Genomic DNA, 21,640 nt, shown 5'->3' with positions numbered 1-21,640 from the left:
TATCTGTGCATTGCAAAAGTATGTGAATCTTTGCTTTATAAATTAAAATAAATAAAAAAAAACTTAAATTTTAACAAATAAAAAAAATGCTCCAAACGTTTTTTTCTATATTAACTTAATAAAATAATGAAACGAAATACAATCACTTTGCCATTTCATACAAAACTTAAGTATTTTAATAGCTGAAACAGTAGTAGGCCTAAGCTGTTTTGGGAGAAGGGGGGAGGGGGGAAGCCTGGCTTGCGTCGGACCCGGGCCAGTAATTCCAAGTACACCCGGCTGCAGCCTGCAGATCGAGGCGGGGCTGCACCTGGGGCGGGGCTGCACGTGTCGCCCCGCCCACAATGCTTCTCATTGGTTAGTGGCAAAGTAATGACGTCGACGCCGCGGTAAACAGGAAATGCGGTTGAAACATAATTGGTAGCAATACATAATTATATAAAACAAACCTGTGAACCCGTTAATTACTTATACCTGGTAAATTTATATAGTATTAAACAATACATTGTAAATTTGTTAATCTTTGGAAAACATTTCATTTTATGTACATTTCCAAGCAAGAATCCAATTACTGCTTTTGACTTCATTGCAGTCGCAATGCCAACAAATATAGTTTATTTACAACTTAAGTTTAAGTTATTTCTATTCATGTGTATTGGTCATTTACCACTTACAAGTTATTTATGGTCGTTTTTTATTTTAATTTCAGTATATGCTTTACTGTTACATGTATTATTAACATTTAAATAAAAGTTAAATATTCTCAGCAAGTGTCATGCCTTAAGATGTTATTAAAATTAATGGTAACACTTTACAAAAAGGTTCATTAAACAGTAATGTATTAACTAACATGAACTACAACCATGAGCAATACAATTGTTATTGTATTTACTAATCTTTGTTTACATTAGTTATTGAAAATACTGTTGTTTATTGTTTGTTCATGTTAGTTAACTGTATAAGTGCAGTTCATTATTAGTTCATGTTAACTAATGAACCATATTGTTACCAAATTAATAATTTATGGATTTACTTGATAATGAAAATCTTATGGTAAAAATATCAGCATTGTTTGTATATGAATAACATGCCAAGACAATTATTTATTTAGGTATGAAACGGTTTAATTCTGATAAAGAAAGGTGAAATTTGTACATTTGTATATAACACATCTTTTTGTACATATAAATGTCTGGTTAAACATGAACATCCTTTACACACTTTCTTCCTTTATTACTTAATCTCCTTTAATCATTAAACCTTCCTTCTTTATACACTTTACTGGCACATGAAACAGCAGTCTGGGTCCTCTATGCTGTCGTAGCATCCTCTCAGGTAACCACGCTTCCCATTACCTTTAAAACCTGAGCAGGATTTGAACAAGGTTTTACAGGTGTTACACTCTTTATTTTCAAAAGGCACCCGCAATTCAGCCTTTGATGTTTCACTCCATTTTCCCCAGTTCACAACACCTGTATCCAAAAACACACACAAAACAGAACTCTTTCATATGCACATCTAAGATTATGTTAGCCATGCCAGTGCTTTAGAAAAAGCAAGAAGCAAGATTACTTAAAGTCAACCTTATACTCATGAGGCCTTATGGACCGAGGAAGACTGGGGCTGCGTCTGCTGGACCGAGGAAGACTGGGGCTGCGTCTGCTGGACCGAGGAAGACTGAGGCTGCGTCTGCGGCATCTGCTGGACCGAGGAGGACTGAGGCGGCCTCTGCTGGACCGAGGAGGACTGAGGCGGCCTCTGCTGGACCGAGGAGGACTGAGGCTGCGTCTGCGGCATCTGCTGGACCGAGGAGGACTGAGGCTGCGTCTGCTGGACCGAGGAGGACTGAGGCGGCGTCTGCTGGGCCGAGGAAGACCGAGGCTGGGTTGGTGGTGAAGCATGGGTGGCAATGTGCTTCAGCAAATTTGCCCGAGTTATTACAGTCGCTGAACAATAGCAGCAGTGAAAGTGGGACTTTGCCCGACATTTTAAAATGGTGAAATCTGAAAGGGCAAACAAAAGAAAATAAGTTTGTTGAAAATTGCCTAAATTTAACCTTCACTTGTTTGCATTTTGCTCTGGACAGTGGACAGTCGCAAGACAGAATTTTCATCAGCACCATCCATGTGCAAGCACATTTATTTGTGATTTCAGCAACAAAGACCCATGGTCAATGCGCGCAATGCAGAAAATTAAGTTTACCTGAACCTTAAAATTAAATATTCTTCTACAAATTCACAAGCAATTAAATCCGAAGCATGCACAGTGCATTGCTGGCTGGTTCAGCACCATATTATACTTTAAATAAAGTGAGATAAGCAAAAGACAGTTAAACTCACCATGATGTTGAACTGCCCACTGAAAGTGATTTTTGATGTGATAATACATCAGTTCTGGCATACTGGAGTAACTGCAGAATGGGCACTCACTAGTGCAGCTTTTTAAATACTGCTCACATTCCCCCTTGCTTAACACCGTTTTGTGCATTTTTGCAAGGGGTAATGGATCTTAAAAGAGCCTTTGGGTTATAAATTGAGGAACAACAAAAAAAGAGGAGAGATGGAGGGGTGGGGATGACAATGACAAGGATCTGCAAACAGAAGGAAATACAGAGAATCAGTATTAGATATTATTTAGATATTATTATAATAATATCTAAATAATTAACATTTAATCATTTTATTCACAGAAAAACAATAAATTTGTATAGCCATTGTTAATTTGAACTTGTCCTATATTACTTCTGCTGGTTCAGTTTTGCCACTGTATTTATTTTTAAGGGGCTTATTTTGGGAACACTATATCAAATTCATAATCCCACTAAAACCACACACTAACTTTCTAATGCTGCCTTCAAGTGCTCTCGTAAATATTGCACATGAACGCCCTCCCATTCCAAAACCTTAATGGGATGAGCTCGTAATTACAACTTCAATAGTGAGAATTATAAAATTTCCGATAGAACGTGAAGGCAGCATTATGCCATGCTTTTGGGAAACGCAGACCTGGTTATTTAAAAGCAGACCTTTATACCTTGCGTGACATGGCTGAGTGAGTAAAGTTATGCGATTTTATTTTGAAACTACTTTACATTTCCTTTTAACAACACACTAAACGGCACTTCAGAATTAAAAATTGTAATTAAACAAATTAGACAAGAGACGTAGCTCGCCTGTACTCACCATGCAGCCAAGAAGAACGTAAATGAAAAACCGCTAGAATCGACGTAATGACTTGACGCCACTAACCAATGAGAACCCTTGTAGGTGGGACGAGATGTGCAGCCCCGCCCCAGTTGCAGCTCCGCCTCGATCTACGTCATTACTTTGCCACTAACCAATGAGAAGCATTGTGGGCGGGGCGACACGTGCAGCCCCGCCCCAGGTGCAGCCCCGCCTCAATCTGCAGGCTGCAGCCGGGTGCTTCTCTCTCAAGCGCTTTCCGTGAGCGCGGTTCGGGGACAAATGCGTTTCATCCATTCTTTCACATTTTTGCGTAGGGCCCCCAGAAGTCTAGGATCGGCACTGATTACGAATTGCGATATTGCTCAGTGCGATTTTCGAAACGCAAACGCCGGGATTTAAAACATGCATTGCGTGTTTTGAAGCGCGGGCGCGCGCGAGTTGTAATAACAGTGAGGATCTCAGAGCGACGGTTCATTATTAAAATGCTCAGTCCGCATTATTAATGAGAAAAAACTCACTCACTTCACTGCGCTGTGTTCTGCATGAGATTGCATACACCGGAAAATTCAAATGTTGCGAAAACTTTTTCAGGTATTCATTTCTATCGTCTGTTTGAACTCGGCGCTGTATCTTTGTAAAGACATGTAAAGAGTTTGTTGTTTTCGTTCCTTCATATGCATTTAATCCATAAACTGTCTGTCAAAAACATTTCACATGTACTGGTTGAGCGGGGCATAAATGTGGGGTTAATTGTAACACTATACAAACATTTCCACATGCTAGCATAACAGAATTTACTAAATTTCCTATTATTTCCATATTATTGCCTTGCCATATCATCCCAAAGTTAAACAATCTTTTGAAGCTATAGCTGAACATTTATTTAACCATTGCAAAAGTAAATTTCTTAAATACTTAATTTATGCCGTATTATGCTTTTAATTATGATTAATCTTATAGTAATGTCCCAGATTATACTTGTCTAGGTGGGTCGTGGAATGGAAAAGTTTGGGAACCCCTGGTCTAGCTGCATGCCCCACTTTCTCTTGAGACTCTGTTCCTAAACAGATGTTTTCCTTTAGAATTTGCTGGCATAATTCCATCAATGATGGCAGGCTGTCCGGACCAAGATGCAGCAAAACAGGCCCAAGCCATGATACTACCACAACCATATTTCACATATGGGATATGATTCTTAAGATGGAATGCAGTGTGTTCTTTTCTACGAACATAATAGCTTCTCATTTAAACCACTAAGTTCTATTTTGGTTTCATCCATCCATTAAACCTTTCCCAATAGTCCTCTGGCTTGGCCACATGATCTTTAGCAAGAAATGTTCTTTTTGGAGAACAGTGGCTTTCTTCTTGAAACTCTGCTATGCACACTATGGTTACTCAGTGTTCTGATGGTGGGCTCATGAACATTAACATTAGCCAATGTGAGAAAGGCCTTTCGTTGCTTAGAAGTTACCCTGTGAGCATTTGCAACCTCGCAGACTATTACACGTTCTGCTTTGGAGTGATCTTTGTTGGTCGACCACTTTTCGGGAGGGTAACAGTGGTCTTGAATTTCCTCCATTTGTACACCATCTGTCTGACTGTGGATTTGTGAAGTCCAAACTCTTTAGAGATGGTTTTGTAACCTTTTCTAGCCTGATGAGCAACCAGTGGCGGCTCGTGAGGGGAGGCACAGGCTTCCGAAAATTTTGAGGTGAAAATGGGAGGAGGATGATTTAATAATTCATTTCAGTTCATGTCTCAAAATATGTATTTTTTCCACAACATCCAGTGGGCATGGTTGGATCCACATCTAGGGGAGATTGGTAGGTTTAGGGGTGGAGATGGGGTGGGTTTAAGGATCAGGGGGTGGAGATAGGTAGGTTTAGGTATATGTAAGGTGGGAGGAGTTGGCTCTGGATCCAACCACGCCCCCTGGATCTTGTAGGCTGCAGCGAGACGCTTCTCTCGCAAAACATGAATGTGCTGAATCTGCTGATGTAATTACAACCGCTTAGTGATAGAGAAGAGGAGGGATCTCAGCATCGAGTGTTCACTTTCAGCGCTGAGGAGCGTTGAGAAAAGAAACCTTGCAAGGGGTTAGCCTCCTCTGGTATATCAACCAATCATTATAGAGACATAAATTATGTGATATTAGTTTGAACGTCTCCCGCTGAGCTGTTTGTGTACGAAGTAAATTACTTATGATGAGTAGCAATATTGAATATTTGATCACCAACAGATTTACCAAGCTGTCATTCAAACAGTGTATTTACAAATTAAAAATAAAGGGAGAACACTGGATGTTGGCTACAGCAGTCGGCTTAAATAAATGGCACAACAGGCAACTCTCTTTTAACACAGACTTTTAAGAAGGGATGGATGTTTGCTTCAAGTGATAGGCAAGTGAAATTATAATATCTTGCTGTATGAGTCCTTTTCTGTATGTTTTCTGACTAAAAGCAACCAAAAAGCCATTTTAAAATGGTTAATCAAATACGTTAATAATATTAATTGGCAAGGATCCCCAGAGCAATCAGTGTGCTTCCTCTATTTTAAAACCCACGAGCCGCCACTGTGAGCAACATCAACTCTTTTTCCAAGGTCCTCAGTAATAAACTCCTTTGTTCGTGAGATGATTCACTTCCACAAACATGATCAGACTTTGATAGATCCCCGTTCTTTGAATCAAACAGGTCACGTACTGACATTTGATAGTCATTGCACTGACTGAAAACACCTCTGCACAGATGGACTCTAATTTCACCTTTAAATTATCTGCTAATCCAAGATTGCCACAAACTTTTGCCACTCACAGACATGCAATATTGGATCATTTTCCTGATTAAATAAATGACAAAGAAAAGATTTTTCTCTCACTTGTTTGATTCGGTTCTCTTTGTCTACTTTCAGGACTTATATGAAATTCTATAGGGTTCACAAACTTTCAAGCAGCACTGTATGTGACCCTGGACCACAAAACCAGTCATAAGGATCAATTTTATAAACTTCTGATGATGTTTTGGGTCATATTTATGCAGAAATATAGAAAATTCTGAAGGGTTCACAAACTTTCCAGCAGCATTCTGTATGAAATCTCTCACTTCCACCAATGTGGATAAACTGAAGTTGTAGCTGAAATCAGTCACTTGTTTACAGAATTACTGTTTTCTGTAGGGTGCACTACATAGGCTATAGGGAACAATTCATTGTAAATATGCTTTCCATTGGGGAGAATGAAATCTGCTTTCGCATTGTGCCATGCGAACTGCTGCAGTGGTGAGCTATGATTTAAACAAAATGCTATTGGCTATTTAAAAAAGGGCGGAGCTCGATATACATCATGCCGCTCTGTCTTCCTGTTTTCAGTGGACCTGTATAGAACAGTTTGAACTTTTTTTTTTTTTTTTTTTTAATGATCAACATTTTTATTCAGATTTAGATTCACTTCAGAAATATATCACAGTTCAAAAAACCTATGTGCAAACAGATACCATGAAGCCGTCCACTTGTACAGAGAAAGAGAAAGAAATAAAAGAAAGGAAGAAATAAAAGTCAGATAAGCATAGTAGGAATGTCAACTTTTCAGCCTCTCTACCAACATCAGCAATATTTGTCCAACTCCGAATGTAGTTGTCCTTTGCGCCGATAAGCCTGGCAGCAACACAATATCACTGAAGGATGATAGCCAAGTAAAAGTTGTGGGAGTGGATGGTTCTATTCATAACTTCAAAATAGTACTTGCAGCTGATTAGGTCCTTTTTTGATAAGCATTCAACTGGAGAATGGAGTAGTCTAAAAACATACAAATTTCCAAAAAAGAACCACCACTGGACATTCCCAAAACATGTGCAAAAAAGAGCCTATTGTAGATTTATTCCATAAGTGACAGTAAGGATCAGATCTTAAGGATCAGTGCGTTAACTTACTATTGTTTTGGCACTCCGTACCTGTGGTAAAATGACTGTAATTCAGCCTCGAGTGGCGTAATGCTTTATTTTTCTCTTTATTTCTCTGCATATGATTGCTGTTTCCCGCAATAAACACACTTCCAGCTGTACATGTGCCTTAGATCGCAGATTACAGTTAAGTGTTTGAACATGCATCTTAACACAATGAGGGTTTTGACCTCAGTTCACTGCTCTTGCAGTGTGAAGCACTGGAGGATGTTGGTTTTGTTTGATGAAGTGTGTTTGAATGACTTATGACTTATGATTTTAATGACTGTGATTGTTTGCTGAACTGAGAAAGTTAATTTGTTGAGGTAATGCCATTGGGGAGATTACTGTGTCAACTGTGTTCCCAGAAGAGAATTACGCTTGTTATGATATAATACCTGTGCCTTAAGATAATCAGGTACAGCGTGTTCCGCAATCAACATTCCTGCTTAAACAGGCTAGTTAGGCAGTGTTATTGTAGCTTTTATTAACATTTTGAATTAGTTTTATCTTTATATTTTCTTTATTTTGAATTTTATTGAAAGTTTTAGTATTTTTTGGCATTTTTATTTTATTTAATATTCCTGTGTAGTTTTTATTCATTTGTATTTCATAGTTATCTTGTGCTATATATTGCTTCAGTTAACATTTGTTTTATTTTAAGATTTTTTTTAGTTCTAGTTTTAGTTTCAGCCTTGACCTTGAGATTAGAGACAACATTCTTATAAACCAGTTATTTTTATGTGAGCTTAACTGGTCAAGTATGGCATTACCAAATGTTATAGTCACATGTTCAGTTTCCCAGCTTTTTGTGGATGGTGGCTTTGTGGTCGGGCTTTGTGTGAGGTTTGCCTTCATCTTTTTGGAAATCACCCATTTCACCCACGGCTTGTACTAATCACTGCAGAACTTATACTAAACTGATATACAACCTGGAGAATATAAACAACATAAAGTTAAAATTGAAGATTTATTTTTTTCCCCAAATGATATTACCCACTAAACCAATTCACTAGATGTATTTATGCATTTGTACAATATGCGTTTGGGTGCTTATATTGCATGGCAATTTAAGTTTTAGAACAGAAATGCATCTTTATTTTTAGTCAGAAGAAGTCTGTAGTATGTCCTCATGTAGATAGTTGGTATATGCTGTGGTAACACAGATGTTTGTCACTCAGGTGAGGAAATAGGGATGCTGGAGGACATGGAGGTGGGGATCAGTGACCTGCACAGAGTGACCTTCAGGATCACAGAGGCGGTGTCTGAGGAAGCTGTCAGCCTGCAGCCCACCGTCAGCGGTAGACGGTGAGAGAGACCCCTCACACACACATGAGCATACATGAGGGAACCTTCATATCCTAAAAACTCTGTCTCTTTCTATCTCTCATATCACTTACTGTCAATTCTTTACCATCCTATATAATAAAGACAACAATTATTAAAAGCAAAAGAAAAAAAGAAATGGAAATAAATATTTAAGTCAGTCATATTTTCCAGTTATGTACTGATCTAAAATATTAAATAACCTTTTTCTTTTTTTTTACATTTTTATATGAATTACATTATATTATAAAATTATATATAAATATTTTAATGAAATAATTAATATATAGAATTTGGTATTTTAATACTTTTATTCAGCATGAATGCACTGACTGGATCAAGACAGTAAATACATGTTTAATGTTGCAATGTTATAATATGCCACAGTTTCCCCAAAAAACAACTGTTTTCAACGTTGATAATAATCAGAGTTGTTTCTTGAGCAGCAAATCAGCCTATTAGAATGATTTCTGAAGGATCATGTGACATTGAAGATGATGCTGAAAATTCAGCTTTGCATCACAGGAATAAATTTCAATTTGCAATATATTCACACAAAAAGCAGTTATTTTAAATTGTAATAATATTTCACAACATTACTGTTTTTACTGTATTTTGGAACAAGTAAATGCAGCCTTGATGAGCATATGAAACATCTTTTAAAAACCATTACAAAATCTTACTGACCCCAAACTTAGAGAATGGTATGGAATGCACTGTGTATGCATTTTGTGAGTGCAGTCGCTCTAAAATGAGTCTCAAAACGAGTCAGGAATTTTCCAATGGAAGCTGTGGGAACATGCTGGAGTTGACAGAGTTTGGAAATGTAACCTGTTTTTGTCCCAGAGACCGTTACACTGTCGAGGTGCCTCTCCCACATCATGCCTTCCAAACGCTCCCGGATGAGCTGCGCGAGGGCAAGCCACTACGCGTGCTGCCCGTGCTCTTCAATGTGGGCATAAACGAGCAACAAACCATCGCTGAGAGGTACAAGCACTGACTGATTGAAATGAAATACAATCCCTACAAGCGTAAATGCTCGGTGCAGCGTGTCTGAGCTGGAACATGATGCTTGTGCTCTCTCTGTGTCTCCCTCTCAGATTTGGTGACATATCTTTACAGGAGAGAATAAACCAGAAGAACTTCGAGATTCTAGAAGGTTATTATAAATCCTTAACCAACACGGTGCCGTCTGAATGTAAGTTCATCATTCAAGAAACTGAGCTTTTTATATTGCATCTAGTCCTTGATCAGTTAAGGTCATTGCACATTGAGTCCGAAATTTTCACACGTTGAAAAATAAATACGACCTCACGGTGTATCAATCACGTTTACACACTGCCTCCGAAACTTTCGTCCATCATAAAAAATTCAGATCAGGTTCCATTTTCTGCGTTTTCGCAGCCGTAGCATGCATTTTGATAGGAAAGGAGGACGAATACGGAAAAATGCACGCAAAAATTTAAGACTCAGTGTGCAATGGCATTTACTCTTATTCAAACATTGGAAACAGTTTATTTAGAAACTAGTTATCAACTTGGTATTGTGTACTACAAAAATTGTTGATGTTGATATTGAACTTTTTACTTTCTTTTGTAAGAAGTCAGAAATAGCTTCATTGCCAAGTTTGCACATACAAGGGGTTTGTTTTAGTGTCACAAGCTTCCAGTACACAGAGACAACACACAGATAATAAACAATAAGGGAATAAAAATACACACATGTATAAATAAACAAAAAAAAGATTGTTACAAACATTTATGCAACATTCTTATTACTAATTTCTCATTTATTTATTTTAATTATGAGGATGAACTGATTCACCCATAATAAAAAAGATTAATGAGACTGTTGTGTTTGAACTAAAATTAACTACTGTAACTGTAAAAAAAAAAAAAAAAAAAAGATTTACAGTTTATCATAATGGGACTTGTATCAAAAATTGCAAAAGTTACAAAAGATTTTTCAGTTAAATTATTTAAAATAAATGTATATGAATATATATATATACACATATACATACACACACAGTGGGGCAAATAAGTATTTGATACACTGCCGATTTTCTTTTTTCTTGCTGAAGTTTCCCCACTTGGAGAGATGGAGAGATCTGTAATTTTCATTGTAGGTGTACCTCAACTGTGAGGGACAGAATATAAAAATAATCCAGAAAATCACATTGTATGATTTTTGAATAATTAATTTCCATTTTATTGCATGAAATATACAATAGAAAAATAGAACTTAATATTGGGTACAGAAACCTTTGTTTACAATTACAGAGGTCAGACGTTTCCTGTAGTTCTTCACCAGGTTTGCACACACTGCAGCAGGGATTTTGGCCCACTCCTCCATACAGGTCTTCTCCAGATCTTTCAGGTTTTGGGGCTGTCGCTGGGCAACACAGAGTTTCAGCTCCCTCCATAGATTTTCTATTGGGTTCAGGTCTGGAGACTGGCTAGGCCACTCCAGGACCTTGAAATGCTTCTTACGGAGCCACTCCTTAGTTGCCCTCGCTGTGTGTTTGGGGTCATTGTCATGCTGGAAGACCCAGCCACGACCCATCTTCAATGCTCTTACTGAGGGAAGGACGTTGTTGCCCAAAATCTCGCGATACATGGCTCCATCCATCCTCCCCTCAATACGGTTCAGTCGTCCGGTCCCCTTTGCAGAAAAGCACCCCCAAAACATGATGTTTCCACCCCCATACTTCATGGTTGGGATGGTGTTTTTGGGATTGTACCCATCCTTCCTCCAAACACCAAAAAATGTATACCAAAAAGTTCTATTTTGGTCTCATCTGACCACATGAACTTCTCCCATGCCTCCTCTGGATCATCCAGATGGTCTTTGGCAAACTTCAGACGGGCCTGGACATGTGCTGGCTTGAGCAGGGGGACCTTGTGCGCTGCAGGATTTTAATCTATGACGGTGTAGTGTTACTAATGGTAACCGTTGAGACCGTGGTCCCAGCTCTCTTCAGGTCGTTGACCAGGTCCTCCCGTGTAGTTCTAGGCTGATCTCTCACCTTTCTCAGGATCATTGATATTCCACGAGGCGAGATCTTGCATGGAGCCCCAGTCCGAGGGAGACTGACAGTCATCTTGAATTTCTTCCATTTTCTAATAATTGCGCCAACAGTTGTTGTCTTCTCACCAAGCTGTTTGCCTATTGTCCTGTAACCCATCCCAGCCTTGTGCAGGTCTACAATTTTGTCCCTAGTGTCTTTAGACAGCTCTTTGGTCTTGCCCATAGTGGAGAGGTTGGAGTCTGATTGATTGAGTGTGTGAACAGGTGTCTTTTATACAGGTAACAAGTTCAAATAGGTGCAATTAACACAGGTAATGAATGGAGGATAGGAGGGCTTCTTAAAGACAAACTAACAGGTCTGTGAGAGCCAGAATTCTTGCTGGTTGGTAGGTGATCAAATACTTATTTCATGCAATAAAATGGAAGTTAATTATTTAAATATCATACAATGTGATTTTCTGGATTTTTTTTATATTCTGTCTCTCACAGTTGAGGTGTAACTACGATGAAAATTACAGGTCTCCCCATGCTTTGTAAGTGGAAAAACTTGAAAAATCGGCAGTACATCAAATACTTATTTGCCCCACTGTATATGCACACACACACACATTGTAAAACTTTGATAGTGGGCTGATAGAGATTGAAATCAAACCAGGAAAATGTTTTAATATATTTTCATATTGAAGTCTAGATTTATATCTTGTTTTGTTATTTCTGAAAACGAAAAAAAACAAAGAGATCCTACAGTCGACTGGTTTAGTTTTTTAGACCAACTTCTGACGATGGGCATTCATGCGACACTCCTGCAGTGTTTGTGTCAAGTGCAGCTCTCGTGTTTGGAGGATTTGAGTGCATGAATTTATTGTTCTCTGATATGTCAATCACGTCTATGGAGCGTGACGGCTCCGGATGATGAATGCTCCCAGCAGACGAATGCCAAGCTGCATTGCAGCGTGTCACATCTTGTCGTCTTTCCATCTCTCTGTTTATCAGAAAAATAACATGTCCCCAGACTTTTCAATCTCATCTTTAGTGCTTGTCAATACAGGGACAAACAAGCCATCTTTAAACCCGTTGATGTATGACATCTCAAGTGTCTGCTCTTTTTGTCTCTTCTTTCCCAAGGCCTGCCGTGTTTTCAGACACAGACAGACATCAAGGAACTGCTCGACACCCTCGGCCAGAATGTAGTAACTAAGAAGAGAAAGAATGTGGAGATCCTGTGGCTTGCGGGAATGGTTAGTATGAGTTTGAGGTCATTGAGTCTGTGCAGGAAGTGTGTACAATTTATTCCATAACCTCACATTTGTGAAACATTAGGTTACATAACAATGTTACGGTCAGGAGATCAAAGAGATTTTAATCCTACTCATGAGTTTCAAGAGAGAAACTACTGGCTAATTAAATGTGACCTGTATATACACAACCATTGATGTCACATGTCTCCTCAGGTCTGTCGACGGATGAATGGTATCCGCTTCACCAGCTGTAAAAGTGCCAAAGATAGGACATCTATGTCAGTGACGCTGGAGCAGTGCGCTCTGCTGAGGGACGAGCACCAGCTCAATAAAGATTACTTTGTGCGAGCTCTGGACTGCATGCGGAGGTAAGCGCCACCCATTTCTGCGTAGATCTGTCCTCCTCATATGTGCATGCATTTTAGAAATAGTTCACCCAGAAATGACAATATGTAGATGAGTTTATTTCTTCATCAGATTTGAAGAAATGTAGCATTGCATCACTTGCTCACCAATGGATCCTCTGCGGTGAATGGGTGCCGTGAGAATGAGAGTCCAAACAGCTGATAAAAACATCCACAAGTAATCCACACCACTCCAGTCCAGCAATTCATGTCTTGTGAAAAGCTGCATTATGTACAAGATGTTTTTAATTTCAAAGTCCTCTGTCCATAATCTTGGTTGCTTCAGTGAAAAAGTCATCTTGTCTGAATCAGCAGAAAAATATGCACAGATCAAACACTGTTTACAAGCAAGTCCAAAACAGCTCCAAATAAATATGTTGGTGGATTTTAATGTGCAGGACATGAACTTTATTACTCAAGGAACCGTTACACTGGATTCGTATTTTACCCAGAAGCCATGTTTTAAAGTTAAAATGCCTTAATGATGGATTTGTTTCTTACAAACATGCAGCTTTGCACTTCACACAACATTAATTGATGGACTGAAGTGGTGTGTATTTCTTGTGGATTATTGTGATGTTTTTATCAGCTGTTTGTACTCTCCTTCTGACGGCACCCATTTACTGCAGAGGATCCATTGCTGAGCAAGTGATGTAATGCTATATTTATCCAAATCTGATCCGATGCAGAAACACACTCATCTGCATCTTGGATGACCTGAGGATAAGAACATTTTCAGCACATTTTCATTTTTGCATGAACTATTCCTTTACAATTAACGTTACACTTGACATTTAACATCTAATGCTGATAACAAGCCTGTCTTAGATGTTAACCCAATACCAGTGCATCTGATTGTGTTGTGCACAAAAAAACATTCACCCATGATTCATTAAAATAACACTGTATGTTTGTTCTGAAACCGATCTCTCACAGCTAGTTGAAATCCAAGCCATTGTAAATTATGGGTGACGATGAACTGATACAGAAACTAAAATATGTGCAGGGTTCCCACGGGTCATGGAAATTCTGGAATATCATGGAATTTTAAAAGATCTATTCCAGACATTGAAAGTTAGGGAATTGTATGTATTTTTTTGTCCAAGTCATGGAATATCAGGGATTTGGTTCATCAACTCCATTCAGTACTCGCGCGCGGTGTTCTGTGTAAACAGCGTGTGATAGCCACAACTCTGAATTGAGTTTCTCTCAGCGTCTTTCTTGCGCCTGAATGGGCAAATACATACAATAGTATAAAAAAACCCGTCTTGGCAAGTAACTTTGTAGCTTTAACAATGATTAATCTATATTGAATAATTTTACAGTGGAGTAGCCTACATGCACCCGTTCGACCGGCCATTTTTTGTTTTTATTTTAGAGCATCTTCTGTTCCGTGCACACAAACTGCACTGTTTGCAATCATTTTCCCAAATGCCATTTGTGTGGAAATATTACGTTATTATTATAATTAGTCTGTCAGCATCTCTGGCCATTAACAGAGGCCAGAGATGCTGAGGACAGACGCTAAGAGGAGAAAATACCATAACAGGCAGAACAAGATTCATGATGCGCAAAATATAGGATTAATGTTAAGATGAATGTGTTTCTGAGGGGAACTGGTTGTTTTCATGGCGTTTTCTTTTCATCTTGCCTCTGTATAATGCATTTAAATAAGTGTTTACAGCGGCAACCAAGGAAACGCTGTCACTGTTCCATAAGCGCCACCTGCTGTCAGAGAGTGAAATTGCATCTCATTCAGCCCTGCTGCTGTTTCCGTTTCACATAGCATAATTTCCCAAAGCTAAAGTCACACCATTCTGTTTTTGCTTCAGATTTTGAAATTATGCAACCTAAAATAAATCAAGCATTGCACGTGTTTTTTTTTTTTTTTTTTGGATTGATTCATGATTAAAATGCAGTGGTTGCCTTGCCACTCATTTCAAATGGCAATGAAAAATAAAGGTGCAACGCAGAGTGAAGAATATGCAAATGTTAATTTAAAAGTAATTATTCAATTTCTGTACCTGAACGCCTACAAACATTAAAAACTGAAGTAAAATTTAATTTCTATCTTTGTGCTATATATTTAATTTTGCTATTTCTAACAATTTGTTCGTATTTACTGGCTGTCACTTGTTTTTTAATGTTTTTCTGTGGTATTAACATTAAAATCAAGAATTGTACAATTTTATTGGTATCTAAAATATTGGTGTCAAGTTTATTTATTAGAATACAAAAATCTAATTTGATAATTTAATATTTTATTTATTAATTTTGTGGCAAGGCTAGTGAAAATATTAACAGGGCAAGTAATAATTTTAACCACTGAAAAAATCCCTAGCATTGAGCCCTAGGTCCATTTTATTCCCTTCCTGCTCGTCAACTTGCAATCATTAAGTCAAATGCAGTCACCAGGCTGTACCGGTTAACTAAGGCAAATATGCCAGAAAATGACTGTGAAATGTTGTTTAAAGTATTGCTAAAAATAGTATTTTACCCAATATTTGTGCATGCTGTTTGTTTTTATCACTTGTCAACACTAAAGTCCATAGGAATATATTGAGTGGAGTCTCCCTTGTATTTGCATACTTATGTTTCAGTCCTAATTTGTTTCAGACAGAGCTGAACGCTGCTGCTGTTCACCACAAAAGCCACCACAAAATTAAAAATGAAATGTTTTTAAAATGTACCCATTTAACACCAAGAAATGATTTGAGCTTGGAGGATTAGACTAATCTCATTCATTTACTTTACTTTTCACATATTTACATTCCTCCATCTGCTGCTTCACTCGGTGGCAAAATGTGATTCATTTGCTAAATGGCTTGACGTATGTGCTAAGACTCGACACTGCATCAGGATAAATGTGCTCAAGCGTTGATTAAGTCATTTCGCTGTGATTGGCATATTAGTATAGCCTGCCGCCTATGTAAACACACTGGCTCAACCAAACAGCATCTAGTTTAGTTCAGCTCTCCTTTAAGGTCAAACTTGAAATTGTGAACACAATGTTGCATGGAAAGATACTTTCTCATTGCTGTTGTCTTCAGCATGCATTTAACTCATTTTTGAACATTTAAAATATTATATGAGGCATAAACGTACTTTTCAGCGAAAATAAGCAAATGATTTGCACATTTTTTTCCCAAAACCCCACAAAGATCCTCTTAAAGATGCTCATGGCATATGTGAAGTGCCTGCAGATGGGCGATATTCTTAGTAGTGTTGGGTGTTGTAGCCCTGAAGGCTTTGAGTTTGTTTGTTTTGCAGTGGCAGATGAGAAGCCTGTTGATTTTACATAGCAGAACCGGTCTGCGGAAATAGTTCAAAGCCAAAATAGGAGGTTGAGCTGACACATGTGCTGATTAATGTGGATGCATGTCAAGCTGTGTGGCATTCACTCAGCTGTATGGCTTAACTGTGACATTTCAATGAGATATTGGGTAAATCTGAGACAAAAACAAAACTTTTTATCCCTATCAAAACTTTTAAGAATACCAGTTTTTGTTGCTCTTGAAGGTGCAGGTCACCTTTGTGTGCATCTAGAAATACAATACTGGATTTTTTTATTCATACAACATATTTAACATACTTTTTTTTAAAATATAAATCCTTTACATTTACATCGTATAATGGCATGTAATATGAACACGCAGCTTTGATTGACAGGTGTTTTCAGTACAATATTTGCACAGTAAAAAATGATCCATTAATGATTATTTTAGTACTTGTGAGGCAGTGTTTGAGAAACCTGTTTGAAATGGTAATTAGTTTCCCAGTTTAGCACATCAGCAACGATTCAGCTGATGCTCATAACTTATGAATGCGCAACTGATTTGTGACCCTGGACCAAAAAAACAGTCATAAGGGCCAATTTTTTTTTTTAATTGAGATTTATACATTATCTGAAAGCTGAATAAAAAAAGTTTTCCTTTGATGTATGGTTTATGATAGGACAATATTTGTCTGAGAGACAATAATTTGAATATCTGGAATCTGAGGGTGCAAAAAAAATTCAATATTGAGAAAATCACCTTTAAAGTTGTCCAAATGAAGTTCTTAGCAATGCATATTACTAATCAAAAATTGAGTTTTGATATATTTATGGTAGGAAATTTACCAAATATCTTCATAGAACATGACCTTTACTTAATATCCTAATGATTTTTGGCATAAAAGAAAAAATTTATAATTTTGACCCATACAATGTATTGTTGGCTATTGCTAGAAATATAGCTGTGCTACTTATGACTGGTTCTGTGGTCCAGGGTCACACTTGTCAGTCTATTGGACTGATTCGTTTAAAGGTCTCATTTGTTTGTGAATCAGACTACACGTCTTGCCCTGTATGTTTATTTTTGTGCACAACACAAGAGAAAGGTATTTGTATTATTTTTGCATTGCCCAATATGCTTCTCTCAAAACATTCAGCTCAGATTTGATTACTTGCTGTTCCGCAATAGACTCACTATTGTAGTTTGCTATTCTATCTGCATCGGTGGAAAAACACAGACATTCAGCAGCCATTAATGGGCATGAATTTAATGAGAATCATTTGCTTATGATATTTCCTTCTGCACACAAGTTTATGAATTTGTCACCATTTGCCTTTATTTTTGCCATATATTATGGTTTTGTGTGAGAGTCTTGGATGAGCCAATTAACCTTTTCTTGAGCTTGTTTGTGTGTGTGGACTGACCTGTTAAACTAACGTCTTGTTGAATGTGTTTGTGTGTTTGCTTCTGTCTCTCTCTCGTTTCCGTTCAGCGGTCTCTTGGCCCAGGGAGAGGTTGCCCAGTGGGACGACCCTGAAGCGGGCTCTGTAGCTATTAACAAGCCGGCGTCCCGCCACTTCTATCCAATTGCCCTTCTGCTTGTCAGCTCCCACCTGCTGGTGGTGTGGCTCATTTTAAGTCTTGTTTTTTTGCTTGCAAAATACCAATAAACTGCTGATTATGCCATAACTGAGCTGCGTCTAACTTCTTACTGCTTCGAGTGGTTCGCTCTGTCTTCACGACTAACACTTTGATTTCTGATTTTCATTCGGAAGTTATGTCTCTGGGTATTTAAGGAAGCCATTTTTTGCCAAGGAATTAAAAAAGCTAAATAAGATATCAGCTTTTTGTCTCGCAATTCAGACTTTTTCTCTAAATTCTGAGTTAATATCTCGCAATTTTGACTTTTTTTTCTCAGAATTCTTAGTTCATATCCCAAAATTCTGAATATTTTCTCTGAATTCAAAGTTGATATCCCGCAATTCAGAGAAAAGGTTACAATTGTGAAATAAAAATGTCTTAATTGTAAGAAACCTTTTTTTTTTTTTTTTTATCCCATGGAGGAAACAGGCTTCCATAGGAATTTAATGTTATACAACTACTAACAAAATAAGTAGTTTCACTTTGAGCACTCGTGCTACTAAAGATTTTGGTAATATTTAATGGTTCAGACTCATGTCTTTCCACCCTTATGTTATTTCGTCTGTGAAACACAATGTCCCATACGGGTTTGGAATGCTATTTTGACCTCAAATGGAAAGCATTTTAGAAGCTGCACATGATTTTTTGTTAGAAGGAAGTGAGGATGTGTTTGTTGTTTTTTTGTGACGCTCTAAATGCAGCATGAATGTCACAGTTATCTGTTGTGTTATGCTTTCATAATTGAAGTGTCATTTATTCAGTACAATCATGTTTCCTCATGCTTTGCATATTAACATGCAGGTACAAACACTGAGGCCTTTTAATGATTTCATCCTTATCATTATCATCATTATCTTTCCTTTTCTTTCTTTTTCATCTTCCCCTCATCAGAGAAGGCTGCCGGATTGAGAATGTGCAAAAGAATATAAAGTGCAGAAAATACGCTTTCAACATGCTCCAGCTGATGGCCTTTCCCAAATACTACCGGCCACCCGAAGGGACGTACGGCAAGGTGGACTCCTGAAACGCAGCACTATTATTTTTACTCATATCATACTATATATACAGTAGGGTTCAAAAGTCAACATTGAAAGGGATTCAAAATGTTATTTTTTTTATATATATATTATTTTTTAAATAATGCTTTAATGACAGCAGCAAAACCAAATACTATACAAATACCCATTTTTACTGAACAGTCTCTTGACTTTTGGACCCTGCTGTACATATGTGTTGTTATATCTGATATATGTATATATCAGAAAAGTGTTTTGTTTAATATATTAAAAAAAGGCCTGCGGAAGAGGACATACTCTTGTTTTATGGTTTTAAGAAAGAATGCAGTGCACTATTTAAAAATAATCTAAAAATACTAAATGTAAACTATAGTAAATATACATTATTTACATGTGAATTGTCAAATGTGTACAAATGTTTCTATCAAAGCGAGCAATTTACAGGAATTGTCTGAATATGTAGCTTTGAATGCCAAGTAAACCGTTTGAGGATCAGTTGAGATTCATTACATGACCATAGATAGTGTTTAGTTATTGCTCTGTTTTTGTACTGAGGTGTTTCTGAAAATGTGTACGGTGTTTTTTTTTATATATTTGTGTTGGTATATAAAGCCATTTCACTTTCAGTTTTTAATATGTTTCTTGGACATAGGCTATTTCCATAACAGCCTTCAGTTTGAACTCATTGTGCATTAATCTGAGATTTGCATAATATGCTCTTTATGTGCTGCCAACCAGTAGCGTAGCCAGAAACGGGACTCTGGGTGTGCATCAGAATAACTGGGTGTGCCACATTTATTGCCAGATTAATGTGCAAAAAATTCAGACTGCGTACCGTTACGTCCCCCTCCAGATTCTTCTTGTGCTCCTCGATCATCCACAGGAGAGTATACTTTTATTTTTTGTGATTGCACACAATCTAAAAAAAAAAAATCTAAACATTAAATTAGTTGCATATTACAATGACCAGAGACAGTTCTGGTTGTATTTTTCTTGCACACCCCTACAACTCCCCTCTCACTGACAGAATTTCATGCTGCAATATATAAAAAAATGAAGAGAGAGAATCTGTCATTGTTCCACACTGCTACAGCTGCCTCTTTTAGATGAATATGCACTGTGTATCAGTGTGTGCACATATCAACTTGATTATAAGCCTATATCGCACTTACTGCATGACATGGAGGCGCCCGTGCAATCCCTTGCATTTTTTTATTCCTGCGAAATAACTTTTTCTGATTTATGTACACTCCTGATAACACCAAAATGTTGTGCTTTTGTAAAATAGAGAAAATAAACTAGATGCACTTCCTTCTCGTGCAGTCTCTGTGAAATAGAGCGCGTCACAGCAATGAACCGGCTGTTTGCCTCACAAAGAAATCAATAGAAAGCCTGAAATGTCTATTAAACAAAGCAATAATTTTTTTTTTTTTTAAATCTAATTGCATAGCTAGAATGAAAATGTGCATTTCTCTATTCAAGACACGTTCATGTGGAGATGATGAGTGCAGCGTCGGCATTCGGTAACTTCATCTTTTCAGCCGACACTGACTGACAAGAAAGCACTAGTTTATTAACAAATAATTTAAATGTTTTATTTCCCCCCCCAACACATTCATAATCATTACTTTTTCCGGTGCAAGCTTTATAGGTGCAATTGAGTGCTGAATAGGCTATAGACGCCTATGTTAAAGGATGGTTAGGTTATTATTTTAATCAATTTAATATAAACTTGTGACTAGTTGACTAGAAAAATCTTTAGTAAGGGGCAGGCCTACTTGGCACAAGGAACCGATCCGTTTTTAAAATAAAATGCTGTGACATTTCGAAAAGTTTCGATTATAAAAAATAATTCTGCATCTATTTTTAGGTGGCTATGCCCCTGCTGCCAACTGTAAAATAACACTCTCTGTCTTGATCTAAAAGGCCTCATACCAAATGTCACTTTGACAGCTTCTATTTGTGAATTTGTGCGGTTTTTAGATGCATATCGCCATACAAATGGGTCAGATTCATGCTGACTGATCTTTGAAGCCATACAAAATGCTCTGGATGAAATATCATGTTCCTAAAATGGTTGTGTGTGATCAGATTTGCTGAACAATTCTTGCCAGATCACATTCATGTTTGTCATGGGGCCTGAACAGAACGTCTCACTGGAACATTTTTCGTCACGTTTCTCAGCCGCGTGTGCCTACGAACAACAAAGCAAGCTCATGCTGATATTTAAATTTAGTAGACTAAATTCCACTGAACCTGCTCATTTGCATAAATTTGCAATGCTAATGGATGGAAATATCAATCTCTAATAGAAAATGAATCACTTTAGGTCTCTGTTGCTGAAGATCACTGTAAGTGTGAATGCTGCTTGAGCGAATCGTGACTCTTGAACCTAGGCCCTCTCCCTAAAAAATAACTACCAGCCTAGCTTACCGTGTCATCTTCTAAAAGTTATGTTTGACAATTCCTAATTCCAGTAGGTCCAATAGGACCCTTCGTCCTAACTCCAATGGTTACCAGAGCAATTGTGTAGCAAGTACAGGTCCTTTTAAAAAAATTAGCATTTTGTGATAAAGTTCATTATTTTCTG

The 21,640-nt window shown here is 37.6% G+C and overlaps 2 protein-coding genes across 8 annotated transcripts in view; one reads left to right on the top strand and one right to left on the bottom strand.

Moving 5' to 3' along the window:
• The window catches only part of inpp4b (inositol polyphosphate-4-phosphatase type II B), a 163,354-nt gene extending 143,672 nt beyond the window's left edge, over nt 1-19,682 (top strand). For 5 of the 6 annotated variants that reach the window (XM_079421359.1, XM_079421361.1, XM_079421360.1 and 2 more), the window contains 6 exons: nt 8,302-8,428; nt 9,293-9,433; nt 9,547-9,644; nt 12,602-12,714; nt 12,928-13,082; nt 17,886-18,095. In XM_079421359.1, coding sequence (XP_079277485.1) covers nt 8,302-8,428; nt 9,293-9,433; nt 9,547-9,644; nt 12,602-12,714; nt 12,928-13,082; nt 17,886-18,063 — 812 coding nt within the window. In that variant the 3' untranslated portion in view covers nt 18,064-18,095. Of the gene's footprint in view, nt 1-8,301; nt 8,429-9,292; nt 9,434-9,546; nt 9,645-12,601; nt 12,715-12,927; nt 13,083-17,885; nt 18,096-18,925 lie in introns of those variants that run through there. The other variant, XM_079421363.1, reaches the window with a different exon arrangement.
• Nucleotides 1,106-3,312, bottom strand: LOC306872675 (uncharacterized protein). 2 transcript variants are annotated; one of them, XM_079421365.1, is made up of 4 exons: nt 3,183-3,312; nt 2,340-2,590; nt 1,584-2,003; nt 1,110-1,472 (listed from the first exon to the last, which is right to left on the bottom strand). In XM_079421365.1, the coding sequence occupies exons 2-3, from the start codon at nt 2,485-2,487 to the stop codon at nt 1,591-1,593; spliced, it is 561 nt and encodes a 186-aa protein (XP_079277491.1). In that variant the 5' UTR covers nt 2,488-2,590; nt 3,183-3,312; the 3' UTR covers nt 1,110-1,472; nt 1,584-1,590. The 2 variants fall into 2 exon arrangements, with proteins under 2 accessions (XP_079277490.1, XP_079277491.1); XM_079421364.1 differs by having other exon boundaries at nt 1,106-2,003.
• Nucleotides 19,683-21,640: the final 1,958 nt, after the last annotated feature.

This window comes from Barbus barbus (genome assembly GCF_936440315.1).
Source record: "Barbus barbus genome assembly, chromosome: 7".
In the NCBI taxonomy this organism is placed as follows: domain Eukaryota; kingdom Metazoa; phylum Chordata; class Actinopteri; order Cypriniformes; family Cyprinidae; genus Barbus; species Barbus barbus.
The sequence above is the reverse complement of the archived record's forward strand: the minus strand, read 5'-3'. Positions and strand labels throughout refer to the sequence as shown.